The sequence below is a fragment of the Chlamydotis macqueenii genome, chromosome 8 (genome assembly GCF_036417535.1).
Source record: "Chlamydotis macqueenii isolate bChlMac1 chromosome 8, bChlMac1.mat, whole genome shotgun sequence".
Taxonomy (NCBI): domain Eukaryota; kingdom Metazoa; phylum Chordata; class Aves; order Otidiformes; family Otididae; genus Chlamydotis; species Chlamydotis macqueenii.
In genome coordinates this window covers 21943437-21959162 of record NC_141563.1, presented here as the reverse complement: position 1 = coordinate 21959162, position 15726 = coordinate 21943437, and the positions used below count along the sequence as shown (strand labels likewise).

General features: G+C 38.7%; 1 protein-coding gene across 1 annotated transcript in view; it reads right to left on the bottom strand.

Moving 5' to 3' along the window:
• Positions 1-15726, bottom strand: part of COL24A1 (collagen type XXIV alpha 1 chain) — a 143341-nt gene that overhangs the window by 63934 nt on the left and 63681 nt on the right. The window contains exons 20-24 of the mRNA XM_086754112.1: positions 14077-14130; positions 9607-9660; positions 8168-8212; positions 1457-1510; positions 411-455 (exon numbers count right to left, since the gene is read on the bottom strand). Of these exons, the coding sequence (XP_086610238.1) occupies positions 411-455; positions 1457-1510; positions 8168-8212; positions 9607-9660; positions 14077-14130 (252 nt within the window). The remainder of the gene's footprint in view (positions 1-410; positions 456-1456; positions 1511-8167; positions 8213-9606; positions 9661-14076; positions 14131-15726) is intronic.

Here is a 15726-nt window from a genome sequence, read left to right as displayed (position 1 = left end):
TAAAGGATCCACTACGCATCACCTCAAGGTCACCTTGAGCTCTGTAATTTTATGGAGGGTAGACAGAACAAGTCTGCGAAATACATCTCAGGCTAAATGTAGCTTCTCAAGTGATTTAACTGGAAAAGGATCACTTGTTCACTTACTTGAGAGTGCTTTGGAAGACCCCTATAACTACCTGTAATGTTCACTCAACCTATTAGGAAAAAAGCAGAATTAACTCTGGAAAATACTTTAAATGGGGAATTTCTTTAAATAATTGGATTCTGAAAGACCACAAAGATATAGTAAACATCCTACAGCTTCAAAGAAAGGCAAACTTCATCAGAAAGTTACTGCAACAAATTATCCATCCACTCTCAGATAAACATAGAATTAAAAATAAAACCAGAAAGAGAATTCAAGCTTACTGCTTCACCAGTTTTTCCAAGGTTTCCTTGATCTCCTTGTTCTCCCTGTTAAATGTAGAAAACAGCTGATGTAGTTCATTAGAAAAGTAATTTCCTTCATATGTCTATATTAAAGTCCTCTATTTTCCTAGGAGCCTCTTTGTTTTCTAAATTACATCTGCCAATTAAAACTTTAAAAGCTAAAATTAAGCAATAAGGAAAAATTTAATTTTGTCAGTGGCTAATTTTGATTTTGTAAATAGATGTCCTAACGCATTTAGGACTTGCCTGCAAAAATGAAAACTATGTATTAAGGGCTTACTAAATACATTAAGTCAGCAAATACTATAAATGAATTATTTAGTTTTTATTCAAATGTTCCTTTCAGCAAATTACCTTCATTATTCCACAACTGCCTCAAAAGTAAATGTTACCTGTGCACACTATTGCTAAGTTTAATTTTGTTATGAAATATTAGGAAAATTGACATTCGAATTCTCCTCCTCCCTTCAACAGCTCGGAATTGGCATTAAGTATTAGGTTAATTAATTCTGTTCTCCTTAATAACACTGCAAGTCACATTATGTAACTCTGGAACATTTTGCTAGCTATTTCATCTCAGTGCTCTGATGAATAGTAATTTGGGTAATGTTTACTCAGATTGCAATTCAGCACTGAGAAATTCTGCTTCCACAAGCTCCTTTTTCAAAGCGCAGCACTTCCTCTCTTCTTCCCTTATATCCCCGAAATCCTGCCAGTGCAGGAACTGCCCCGAGTCCCGCGTTGTCCCCAGGCTCAGCCACTCTCACATCCCCAGGCATCTAGATCTCATGTTAGCAGCTGCTGCCTTTGCTCACACATCCCTGCCTCCTAGAGCTGCATAATTTCCTTCTTTTCCAAAATGAGATCTTGCAAGAGAACAGAATCACCAGTATGATATACATTTATATATGGACGCATGTGTACTCATATCCTTTCACTGGCATGCCACTGTACATAGCAGTGCATAATTGTATACAGCTGATACTCCAAACACATTTTATTTCATATATAAAACCATCACTTACCTTTAAACCTTCTGGTCCAGGATCTCCTACATAACCTTTCTGTCCTGGTTTTCCCTAAAACAATGAGTAGAGTAAATTATTGTAAATATTTTATTTTAAAAGATAATTTCACTCCAATTTTTATTTATCAAAACATGTGCACTCAAAAATGTACAGTTTAGTAATATTTAATACCAACATTCGAAGCAAGTGTATTTATAAAACTACATCTGAAAATACACTGTGGATTATTACAAATACTAGCACAGTAAGCGGAATCTATATTAACTGTTATGGTGGTTAACACTGAGAAAAAAACAGTCACAATCCAAGGACCAAACATATTTCAATTTCACTTTAAAAAACATACAAGAGGGACAAAGGAAAGGCAAGGTCATGTTCTCTCCTGGCTATTCCCAGCAGAATTGGGACTCATACAACAGAATCTGATGTTTAGACTTCAGGGACTGGTGTCGTAACTGTCCTTCCTCAATCAGACAAAATCAGCTCAAATATGCTCTCATCTTTGTTCATCAAATTTATTATTTTAAGCCTCATCTCTCTCCATTAGCATTTTGCTGCTGATAGATCTTGTTGCTATGATACTCTGTTAACAACATATTGTTACCTGGAAGAAATACAGCAACATCAATCAGAGCAGGAGGCCATGAAGTGGAGATCTTTGAAGCATTTTGTAACATACATTGCTCCTTCTGTTGTCACTCACACAGACCCACAAAGGCATAAAAACCAAAATGCTCTTCTCCTGAATTTTCAATTAGATGTTTATAACTTAATTATGTCTCTCTTTTAGGAGGTTGTTTTCCCTCCAGGTATATTTTGCTTCCTCTATGACATAAAACACGTCTTAACCATTTGGTTATCTAACAGCCCAGCCCTGCCTAGACAAACTTTCCCCACGTGCTCTGAGGCAAAGACTCTAGTCCAAAAGTAAAGGTCCACTGGACTGAGTCTGGCTCTTGAGCAAGTTGCTAATGAGATCGCTGAAGCCTGACAACTGGAGAAAGAAAATTAATTCAACATTTTAATGATTCAGTATCAAAAAGATGCAGATTTCTGCTAAAAGGAAATTATCAACTGCTGTTCCAGCAGACTGAATAACTGCAATCCCAGGACTCTGTAATGAGAGCTTTCCTTTCCACGTTGGCTGCCCTGAGAGAAAAGCAACCAAAGCAACAGATAACAAACAGGTTTCTTCAAAAAAGATGGGATTGTTCCATTTGGATCTTTTGCTCTGGCTGCTCTGTGCCTGTCTTTCAGAGCACAATGTGTGTGAAGTTTCTGGGCATCTGAGAAATTCTCTATGTGGCTTAAAATTATATTGTCTTAGTAGGTTCCACGACTTCTCATATTGATCCTTTCTATCTCTCTCATTCTCTGTCTGCCTGCTTGAGTGATTTCATTTTGCCCTACAAGTTCCAACAAATATCATTGCTTTAGGAACAGATTTTTGGTTCTGCCAAGGGATTAAAATACGGCACAGCCAGGAACACAGGGAGAAAACATCATGAAGAGAAGTTCTGAGAGACCCAGATAAAGCAAGTCCTGTCTTTCCACAAGTCTTAGCAAAGAACAAATGATAGGCTTCTGCAGGTTACTACATGCTGTTTAAATATTTTGCTGCAAAGAACCTTAAGGTCTTTCTAGAGAGCAAGACTAACAAAAATATTTTAAAATAAATTCATTGACATAAAACTAGTCGCTACTGTTAACTACCTTTATAATTTTAGTCCTATCAGAACTGAATTAGAGTTACTACTTGTAAAGGTTTCTTGGCTGTAGTACCCCAGCTATGTACTAGCTGCGAAGGAGACACAACAGATGCAAATTTGTCAGAAAATGGTACAAGTGGATTTAACCAGTAAAACAATTTGAAACATACAGATTTTGCTTTAAACAGAAATGCAATATAACTGTAAATTACACATGGAGGAAAAGTCACTGACAGAAGGTTAAACTACGGATGGCTGCTTTTCTGCTTGAAAACCCCTGAGAAAATTACTCTTCCAGGGCTGGGTACATCAAAGGAAATATCTGCTTCCTAAAATATTAGCTGAAAGTTCTGCCCTTGCCTTTCAGGAAACAGTAGCCACCTGTGCTTTTTTTCACCTCACAACGGGTTGACACAGGCGCGTATATTTTAATGCAAATCTCTCTCACTATCACTCTATTCCCATCCCTTCACAAGCTCCTCGCATGCCTTCAGCCCACAGGAAGACATGCCACCTTCATAAAATACTGCACTGGGGGAGCTGGGCAGCTTTGAGAGCACTTTACTCCATCTTCAGGAGGAACTGCTCACCTTATGGCGATATAAATACCAGCTTTTGTTTTACACGTGTTCTGGTTTTGTTGGGTGAGGGGAGGCCTAAGGCAGTAGCTTCTGTAGGAAACTGCTAGAAGTCACTCCCCTTTGTTTAGTGGACTCAGCTGGGCCTAGGGTGGACCCGCTGCTGGCCAAGGCTGAGCCAATTGGTAGCAGAATGTCCCATGATAACGCCTCTGCGATAACATACTTAAGAAGGGAAAAAAAAAAAAAAAGGAAAAAACAGAGAAGAAGATGTGAAGCAGCTGAGCGGGGGCAGAGAGGGGGAGGCGCGAGCCTTGTGGGCCTTGCAGGCCTCACCCTCTGGCCTCCTGCTGGGCAGCCGAATGGGCCCAACTCAGCCTGGCCTGGCTGCAAGAAGTGGAGAGGAGATGAGAAGTGAATAAGATGTAAAAAGGATCCTGAGAGGCATCTGCCAGCCTGTTGTGAGGAACGGCTGCAGATGCCAAGGTCAGTTCAGAAGGAGGGGGAGGAGTAATGCGGCTCCTGGCCGAGATACCCCTGCAGCCTGTGGTGACGACCATGGTGGAGCAGATTGTCCCCCCGCAGCCCATGGAGGTCCATGGAAGAGCAGAGATTCACCTGCAGCCCATGGATGACCCCACGCCAGAGCAGGTGGAGGCCTGAAGGAGGCTGTGGCCCATGGAGGGCCCGCTGGGACAGCTGTTCTAGAGGGACTGCACCCTGTGGAAGAGATGACCCATGCCAGAGCAGTTTCACGAAGGACTGTGGCCCGTGGGAGGGACCCCACGATGGAGCAGAGGAGGAATGCGAGGAGTTCTTCCCCCAATGATGAAGCAGCAGCATGAAACAACGTGTGATGAACGGACTGTGACCCCCATTCCCTCTTCCCCCCTGTGCCACTGGGGAGGTGAAGGTAGTAGAGACGATGTTAAGCCCGGGGAGAGGGAGGAGTTGGGGGAGGTTATCTTGTTCCCTGTCTCATTCTCCTGCTGTTTTAGAAATAAATGAGTATTTTTCCCCAAGTTGAGTCTGTTTTGCCCATGATGGTAACTTTAAGGATTTCTCCCCGTCCTTATCTCAAACCTCGGGCCGTTTTTCCTTATATCATCTCCCCCTATTCTCTTGGAGGGTGGGGGAGTGAGAGAGAGACTGCGTAGTCTGGTCCCGATCAGGGCTGAACTACGACATCATGTATCTCAGAAAGGAATCAACTCACAACAATTCCTTTTTACATTCTGGTTTAAAACAATCTCCCCCCTTTTAAAGGCATTTTCTGCTTCAGCAATGAAGAAACAAAAAAAAAAAACCAAAAAACCCCACAATCAAAAAAAACCCCACCAATGCTTGCACTGACTGACCTGAGCTACTCTGACAGTTACAGTGTTAATATTTGGATAGCCTTTGAGAAAGAGAAATAATTGGGAGGAAACTGAATAAATACAGTCATTTCTTTAATGTAGCATCTACTGTATTTTCAGAGGATAAATAAAGAAATACTTTAAAAATCAGCATTTTTTTTTATTCAGAAGGATTAAATTAAGAGAATGTAAGTATTTGACTTTGAAATAGAATGGGTGGGAAGGTTTGCAAAGGAATGAATGAAAAATCAAATTGTGTAATCAGATTCAGCTCAAAAATCTTTTCCTGAATTCAAACAGGCTGGGCTCTGTGGAACCCGAGATATATCCTTAGTAAGCGCAGAAGCATCCTCAGTTTTGGCTCCAGTTGTTTTAGACATATGGGAATTCTTTTCTATGCTGGGACCTTGGAACTGGAGCGCAGGTTCATATTCACCTTCTGTTCCAGCAGAGGACGATTGTTTTGCTGGTAGCATTGGTCAGGTGGGACCCAGGGTTTTTTTGTCTCATGCACATTTCTAAAGGTAAATGTTAGAAACAAGGACGGGGGCAAGGGGGGATGGGAAGAAAAATGAGGTGAAAATTTATGGCTGCCTCTGTGGCACATGCCTGAACCCAAACTGGGGGCTAAACACTTTACCTGAAAACTACACAGTACAAGAGACGAGGAACTCCAGAAGCACTAGAAGCCTGCTCATTTACTGTCCAAGAGCAAACTATAACAGTTTCATAAGAATAATCAAAGGTTTACAAAATATCACCTACTAGGATACTTCACCTAGTTTAGACAAACCCCAAGAAACTCAGGATAACAGTGGCTGAAAAGAGGACAAACCTATTAACCATGCCTACAAATAAAGTCTGCAGGACAGGAAGCAAGGCCCCCATAGCAAGAAAGACACAGGCAAGACTTTCAGATAGAAAGGCTGGACAGTCAAAAAACAGCCTGTAAAACAGGCAAAGGACTGAAACAGATTGCAAAGGAGAATGAAGAAAGCCCACCCCTGGAGGATGCAAAAAACTAATTAGAGACATATCGGTCAGCTAAAGGCACAGCTGACAGCTGCTGGTGCCTCGGGGCCATGCATGGCTAGACCACTTCTTCAGGTCCCTCTCTGAGACCTCCCCTGCCCCCATGGCTATTTAATCAGAACCGTGTTGTCACGCACTCATAGCATTTACTTTAAGAGGTAAGCATTTTTAAAACTCCTTTCATGGAAAATGGAACAGAGCCTATGTAAATCAAATGAGTGTGAAATTGCAATCAAGCAAGCATAATTTAAGAAGACAGATGTGTTCAGCAGCTTAGTGACTCAGTCCTGCTAAACTACATCAGATTTAACAACTGCATGTTGGGACTCTCTCTCTCCAATGTAATCACACAGTCTGTGTTACAAGCAGGAGTGAAGAAGCAAGGAGAAGCAGAGATGGAAGCATTGTTCAGAGCAGCAGTGTGAACAAGCTGGCCTGGAGCTGTGAAGCAGCTGGAATCAACAGAAGCTGTAGAATCCACGCAAGAGCAGATGGGCCCCATAACAAGGAGGAAGAACAGGCAGGGCTCCCCAAAAAGAAAAATTCCCATTTCCCCTACCTCTCATTTCAGGAGGGGATGCTAGCCAGCAAGCTACTCACTGTCTGGAGATAGTAACCCTGGAGCTCACCCCAGATCCACACATTCTTCTCTCAACAGATTGTTTTGAGAGAGAGAAACCAGGAGCCATAAGACATGTCATCAGTGTGCAGATTTCCCATAGAGAGAAATCAAAACCAAAATTTAGGTCAAACTGACCCAGAATAGATCAAAAATATTTAAGTTTGCTAGGTTACACAGAAATTTTTCCTCTTGGGTCACCTTGACGCCACCTGATAGTGGCCTGTGCATGCCCAGTGACACAGAGAATGTGAAGGCAGGTGTCTCATCACCCATGAGTCACCCACTGCAGCATCTTCTTTTCCAATTGCTACAGCGCAACATGGGAGATGCTGTCCAGTCATGAATCCTTGCCCAAGAAAGAGACTCAAAGTATGATGCAGCCAAAATAAAAATTTCCATGAGGCTCTTGGCAGAAGCTCAGGCAGATTAAACTGAACATTGAACTGAATCACAAAGTGGTCTGAAATTCTGTTAAATTTTTTGCATGTTTTCCTCAGTTGAAAAGGAGGTTTTTGTTTGTTTATTTTAACACCTAATCCATATGGCAAATAAGCCACATATAATTAAACATTATTTCTATACGAAAGCAAATTCCCAGCTCTGACTAGCTAATGAACGGGAAGAATGACATGGGAGTATATCCACTCTAGAACCAAGAAACAACAGGAAAGACTTTCCCAAGTTCATGCAAGAAATTAGAAGTCACCCAAAATGAAGCCCATGCCAGTGATTACCACACAGAAGCAAATCAAGTAAAGGCAGAATATCATATTGCTTTCAGTAAACCTAGAGACACTCCTGTAGTCCTTTGTGCAGGCTAGTATTTGTTTTTAGCTTGTAATTTTTCTAAAAATAAGCTTCAAGTCTACTAAAATACTCTTAGACACTGGTACATTTTTATAACTAACAACATTGGTCATTAGTTTTAAACTTTTATCTTTTAAAACATGTCAGGAAAAACAGCATTATGACATTCCAGCTTTACTGTTTTCAGCAACTGTCTACCAGATCAGTTTGAAATTATTTCTTAAAGCATCAGTCCTCTATATTTCTCTCTGTGAGCCAAGTCTTATGGTGGGTTCTTCCCCAGTTTAATTTTGATATATCAGCTGGTTCAGTCCCTTGGAAGTGCATAGTGGTTTCATCTGTTTCAGAGGAACACCATAAACAGTTTGTTATTGGTTCTTTAATTTTCAATTTTTTTTTTGTCCACCATGGCTGTGATTTCCTTTCAAATCCTATGTAAGGAAAACCATTTCTCAACTCTGCTTAGAGCATGTGCTGAGGAAAGAGACGTATTTATTCAGGAGATGCCATTTTAACACAGTTACTTCTCACAGTAAATTTACCTTTTAAAGCAGTACTTCTGCTGAAAAATAGTCTGCCCTAACAAAATTACTTATACTTACTTTTGGGCCGACTCCTCCAGTAGGTCCAGCTGGTCCTACTTCTCCCTAAAAGAAATCAGGACTTCAATACTCTTGACGCTAAGTTTAGCTTTAAAAAAAAAAATCTGCAGAAAACATTGTTTTTATTATATCATCTTAAATTTGCTTCATATGTGTTTGTATGAGTCCAAGTTTGACGCAAACACTGTAAGTAAGACTAATCTGATTTCAGACAAACTCATTAGCCAGAAAGCGATGCCCTATGTAGCCACATGCAGCCAGAAAGGCTGTGAAACTGTTGGTATACCTACCATCATGGCAATATTTTCACAATTTTGAGCAGGGAGAGACTCAGCAATGATGGGTCAAACTCTATCTGCCCTGCAGTTACTTTCTTCTAGCAATACTGACACTTCATGACTATAAAAGCAATAGGAACATTCCTGATTTTCTCCTCCATGTTGCTACGGCACAGCCACTAAGTTGGCCAAGCCATTTTGCTAGGGTTTATCCTTGTCTCTTCTCAGGGATGGAGGGACGCTGGGGGTCAGGCTTGTGGGGTGTAAGAGAAGAAATGAGACACTGTGCCTGTGCTGTAGAGCACTGTGCACAGTGATATAATTACGCATGATAAGGAACTGCACTGTTAACTCTTCAGGGTTCACTCATGACACAGTTATATTAAAGCATGGATTTGTATCGATGCCTTGCCAGGATGCCATGCTGTGATCATTTTATGGTTCACTGATCCTCCTCAATATAAAAGATATCCTCTAGCTTTCGGAGGAAGTGGTACACAACCTTTTCAATTACAAGCAATAGGAAACAGAGCAATTAAGAAATCCTATCTGTAGCTTCCTGGCTTCTAACTAAAGAGATAATTTTGCCACTGGTAGCTTTTACTCACTCAATATCTGTCATGGAAGCCCATAATTAAGCTACTTAGAAGTCTAGAGGTCTATCCCCAGAATAATTGATTAAATTATTTCTAATATTAATTACTTATAGCTTAAGAGAGATGAGTTTTTATTTTCATTATGATTAATTAAGAATATTCAATAAATGTATAAGATGAGAAGCTGCCTTCCTTCCCCTTCTATTAACAGGATTCTAACTCTTTACTTATATGTATCTAGGATACTGTCATTAAATTGATATATGGGTTTCTATCTCTGTATCATCCACCCCCATCTCCCCAGTTTAACTAAAAGAACCACATCCGACTATGGACACATATTATCCGAGATTCCACTGAAATAAATGAAAACAAACCACATAATGGATGCAAAGTCCCATAAGGCTGCTAAAACCTCTTTGCATCACCTGCCAAAATGCAAAAAACCCTTGAAATTTTGCATGACTATACTTTAAACATCTAAGCATTGTTGTCTAACCCTCTTACCCCTCGCAACTTTTTCTTTTAAACATAATCTCTTGATTGCATAATACTTCCATCTTACCTCAACTCCTTTGGGGCCTTGTGGCCCTGGAGGCCCCCGGTCACCCAGAAGTCCCTAAACATCCAAACAAACACAGTGAGAACTTACACCAACTAACAGTCTAGTTGGTCTAGTTTCTCTCCTCTTACAAACCAGGACCAAAATGCAAAACTGAGGAAGCAGAACTCATTTCTTACCATCGTTCTTAGGATTTCCCTTATGAAGCCAGGAGAAGATGCAGCAGAATTTTAATATCTGCTGGAAAACTGAGTATCTTACAAACTTGTACTACACAGATTTTTCTGAAGCTTTTTTTCTTTCATCTTTTTGAAAAGGAAATAAGAAAATATTGAGCTCACAGAAGAACAATTCCTCTTTTTTTGAAGACATAAAGCACACAATCATATTGAGATTAAAGCAGAACCAACGTAACTCTTATAGATCTTTGATTTAAGTAGTCTTTTGCATAACTTGTGATGACAACATTGCAATGGAAATTAACTACAAAGCGAATTTAAACTACCAGCTTGTCCAAAACTACTAGCGATTTTCAGCCCCTACTGTCAGGATTATAATCAGCTTCCCAGAGACAAAACACCTTATCCTCTGCCAACTCTGAGTTTTCATGACTGCTCACACCACTTTCAACCTTTGTTGAAATGACTTTGCAGCTAGCAGTGTGTCAAAAATCTCAGTCATCGCAATTACAATGGTAGTAATTGGAAAAAGCACTCGATGTGGCATAGGACAGAAAAAAAAAATATATATCTATGTAAACATATTATTAGTGTTCCGGGAAAGCGAAGCTTAACAATATCAGATAAAGCAACAAGAACAAAGAAACTGCCCTTTAGAAGAGATACGATTAGCCTCTGAAGAGAGCAATGGTGGGAAAGTTCCAAGTGTAAGCCTTATTAATTGCTTACTAATGAAGCCAAAGTCTAGACAGAAGGTGCAGGCATTGGTCCAGTAACAGTTGACTTAGGACGCAAAGTAAAGAGGAACAGAAAACGGAACAGGCCACCTCAAGGTACTGATTTCCTCAAAGAGCCCGTCAGTTTGGGAAAGACTGGGGTGGACAGTTGTTTGACACACCACCACAGGAATGACAGGAGGGCTTTTAGTAGCACTACATAAGTAATACTCCTGTGTAGTTAGACATAAAAATTTTTCATTGACAGAATTGTTTTATTCTCAAAGAGATATGGCTTTCAGTACAGTGTAATTTCTCAGTGGGAATGTTAGCAACACTACTACTGTACACACCCTTCCACTGCACTTAATTAGATGTGGAAAAAAGTCCCAGACTCTAAAATAAATATTAAGACTAAATGAAATTTCCATCTCCCCTTTGAGGTTTCAGGCAACAAACAGAAAATGAAGGTAGTCATTAGACATGTGCCAAAGTGTCTGGAAAAAACTGAGGGAGTCACCAAATGGGAGTATCCTGTATTTTACATATATAACTTCCCAGTTGACTGACCCTTCCAGAAGTGATGAAACTCCTAATAGCCACTTCTATTAAATGTGTTATCCCAACAAGAATAAATGAGCAGAGGAAGGAAGTTCTCAACTACTTCCATGGCACAACACACACTGCTGGAAAAACTATAGTTGTAGTCAGCATATTCTGACCATCTTTTCCTATCACTTTTCTCAGTTACAGAGCATAAATACTTGCAAGAATAACAGAGGAAACAAACTAAATTATTTCAGAACTACTTAAAAACATTCCTAAATATGTGGGCTTTTTTTTTTTAATAAGTGGTGGATCAAGATCAAACACCTTCTAAAATATTGTTTCCAAGCTGAGTAATGTGCTGTAGACCAAATTATGTAATTAATCCTTTGAACATTATTTTAGAGAAGTCAGATTTGCTGATTACTGCACTAATTTAGGGAAAATTGACAATCCAGAACAATCGCACTCACAGAGCTTAAACTTTCCACCAAGCAGCTGAATTTCTGCCACACGAGCTGCTAAAAAAATAAAGCTTACCCTACTTTCTTGGCTTTTAAAATGGTATTGCTTCTGAGGAAGCATAAACAAAAACATCAGGAAAAGAGCAGCACAGTGAGAACAGTTTTCTAAAAATAAAAGCTGGAGGAAATTTTTTAAAATTGCAGACAATACAAGACAGCTGGGAATCCCAAAAGACAAACATTTCTAGTATTATGCAGCTCTTCTCCCTTGGTACTAGGAGCACTGTAAGAATTTTTTGTAATCTTCCTTCCCAAGTGTAAGCCATCAATTCTCCCTGATTAGAGCAGGCTGTCTAAGCTTTTTGTTGTTTAAACCAAATATGCTGGAGACCACTGAATCTTGTTAAGCTATGTAATTTCTGTATCAAAGGAATACAGAGTCTGAAACTTTGCAGGGTATCTTTTAGTACTTTTTTGCTGGAATCTGTGAAAAGTCAATAGATCAGTAATACGTGTATAGATATGAATCCAATTCTAATAAAAATATCTAATCTAGCACTTTGGATATAATGTGGAATATGATCTCACTTAGTGAAGAAACTGGGCATCAGGGATTAGATCTCAGTTACATCATTCATGTATCAGCTTGGAGGATTAAATCTAACCTGCAGTTCAAGAACTATAGTACTTCTCTTCTCCTTTTTCCCTAGACCCTAGACACAGTGTTGCATCAAAAGGTTTTTTTAAGCACTTTAGTAATTCAGAAACACAGGAGTAACTGCCAATGCAATGGTCAGATAAAACTCATTCATATAAGGCTGCTAATATTATATATGCATACAAACAAGTTAGCAAAGCAATAGATCAGAATCCACACCTGCTTCTGGAAATGTATTTTAATTTCTTCGCAATTTGACACATCACATAACGAGTTCTCAGCCTTCCTCGTAAATTCATGTCTGGACTATTTTGGGAGAAGGCTCCTGACACAGTTGAAAGATATGAGATGTAGAAAAGATTGGCTATGGCTTTGGCAACTGAGATTATTTGAGATTTTCTCATGAATTATTAACTTTGGCGTGAAGGGATTGTTACAATCTTCCAGGTACCAATAAGACTATATGTTTAAAGTATTTACTGCTCCCTGTCCTATGTTTACTTGAGTAGTCTGCCACAGAATTTCACAACTCTGTTGATGGGAAATCTTGTCATTTCCATCTCTGTTTATTCATGGACAACTTGCATGCTTTGTCCTTGGACCAATTATATTGACGGCCTTGCACAGTTCTGCCCTCTGGTTTATTTACAAAGCTCAAAAAGGCCTTTCATTTTGCTAGGACAAACAAACTGCCTCTGAGAATACAATCATTCAAGTATCCTTTTCTGCATCTAGTCCCACTGAATTGAGTCCTTCTGGAATACAAGTGTCCAGAACTGTGTGTACTACTTAGATAAAGTCTTCTTGTGCTTTGTGCCGTGGTATTAACGAGACACTTTGCCTCATGTGCTCTAGAATTTCACTTAATTTCTAACCACCTTACTGTGCTTTTATTTCAGAGAGATCCGGCAGTGCTTTTTTTCTTGCTAGGTGTGAAGCTCTAAGTTTACAGTAGGATTTATTGTTTTAGCCCATTCATGCATTGGTCTGAAGTAACAGAAGTGGGATGAATTAGTACAAAGTGCAGTTTTTAAGATTATCTACAGGTGCTCAACTCTGTTGCATACAGAAATTTCATTCCAGTATACTTCTACCTATTTATCAGTGAAAATACAATGCAAGAATAGTCCCAAGGCTGGTGAGAAAAAAACTTAACTGGTACTTGCCTTTCAACAAGTAGTCAGTCTTTAGATACTATTCAGCCTAAGTTAATTTCTGACCCACCTGCACTTTTTGTACTAGTTTCTACTGTTTCCATTAAAAAAAAAAAAATTCCCATATGTGCTTTTATCCAAAGCTTCACTGAAAATGCCATACATGTGAAAATGCCATACATGTGAATAACTGCCTAAGCTTGGTATAAATATTAGTCTACTGAAGAACAGAGGCTAAATTAATCGGGGACATTCATTTTTTGGCAAATAAATTTTATCCATTATTATTATTTTATATACTATGTTATCCATTATTTAATCTGAATTTTATCCATTTATCCATTTTTTTCAATACCTTTAGCTACTATTTCTTTCAAAATTTGTTTAAAAAAAACCCCAACACTGTATTACTCAGGTGAGACTACAGAGATGCAAGCAGACAAATGCCTGCATTTGGCATACATTTAATTTAAACATAGGTGAAATATATGCTAGTTTCTAGCTCCATAGCATTTTCTCTAAATTTTCTTGTACTTCACTTGCCATTACATGCTCCCACCTAACACAGTAATCACCTTCATAACTGAGTGGACAGCATTAAACATTAGATTAACTTCCTCATATAAATACCTGAGGCAAAGTACCTGTATTTTGACAGGAAGATTAGCTTCTCACAATGCCAGTGTCCATCTCTCAGAGCTTTTCCTCAGAGATTTATTCTGTTTATTGTATGAGTAAGTTTCCATATAGGCTTACCTTAGGACCTTCAGGGCCATTTAATCCAGGTACACCAATATCTCCTGGAAAACCCTAAAGAAATCATATAGACACATGATTTACAGCATAGGAATGTTTCCAATGTACTTGTTTTGATTCTGTTCATTCATTTAACAAACCTGAATCACAGAAACAAGAAATAGATTTGTTCTACCATCCCCAAAATGTCAAAATCCATTAAGTTTACTTGAAAGGACTTGGATAAGTGACAGATTTTAGGCAGCTTTCATTAAACTCCATTTAGCAGATGTATGTATGGGTTTCATTTCTCTTAGCATATGACTATTTATTCACTAAGCAATGTTTGAAATTAAACCACTGGATTTGTCTTGATGCACGAAAAACTCCCATAAAACAGCCAGCACCCACCCGGTCCTGCACACATGAATTCAACTATTTAAAAAAAAAAAAAAGCTTAGAGAGCAGCTGAAGCCCTTTAATCCTTGGCCACACTTTAAGGACGTGATCACTGTAAAATGAAGAAAGGGGCAGAAAGCCTTTTGCCTCCAAGTCAGCAGGTGCTAATCCAGGTCTGGCTGGCAGTAAACTGAAGGTCACCAGCATGTAGCATTTTCAGAATAAGCCTTTGTGAAATAGTGTGTTGTATATGTCCCAGCTGTTGGCAAAGAAAAAACGAATATGCAAAGGAAATGAATCAACTAAAATTATCACCTCAAAGCATCTGTCCAGTAGGCACTAAGTGGGTCACCACAGTGATGCCTCTATGTTAGAGGAATCCAGTGCTGTATAAGGATTGAGTGTAGATTGCTTTATAAGGAATGAGTGTATTTTAATGAAAAAAAAAATGAGGCAGCTAACCTTTAATGCAATAAAGTAGTAACTCAAATAAACATCCAGTGAAGAAACATAATTTTTATATTTCCAGTATAAAGTATAGCACTGGTAATTGACTCTTTAGTTAGCACAGGGCTCACAAAGTCAACTGCCAAGATAGTATTTGATTTTGTTATTTTATAAACTTTAAAATTTCATTAAATCTGAAAACAGAAAGATTGCCACTGAAAAGTTCCTCCTCTGAGTAAAATATTTAGTACAATTTAAAGATCATAAACATGAGAACATTCTCATAAAGAACTAACACTAGTAAAAACAAGTTTCCTTCTTCCTTAACAGAAAATCATCACAGATTAAAAACTATAAATATAATTTATATTGCATGCATATTTTTCCAATAATCAAAGCATCATACATGTTCAGAACAATTTAAAGAACATCTCATTAAGAACTTCCAGCATTAAATTCTCTCTGGCACCCTTCCACACTAAGGCAGGCTAATACATGTCATCATTAAAGCTTCATGAGCCACTTTTTAGATTCTCTAAGCTGGAAAGAAGTATTGCCTCACTAGGTGGATAATAGTCTATTCTTCCAGAACAGCTGACCTTCAAACACAGTTAATAATAATTTCTACTGATTATTCACAATTAGCTGACATGAACAACAACAAAAAAAATTACCAAAAAGGTAAAGAGAAATCACACTAAAGCAAGAGGCTTAAAAGAAAATATTATTTCACCCTTAGCTGCCACATTAGAATAAAATTTTAAAAGTATTTAGGGCATTGTTGTTCTTACTCATAGGGCTTTCATTTATTTTCTATAACCTGTT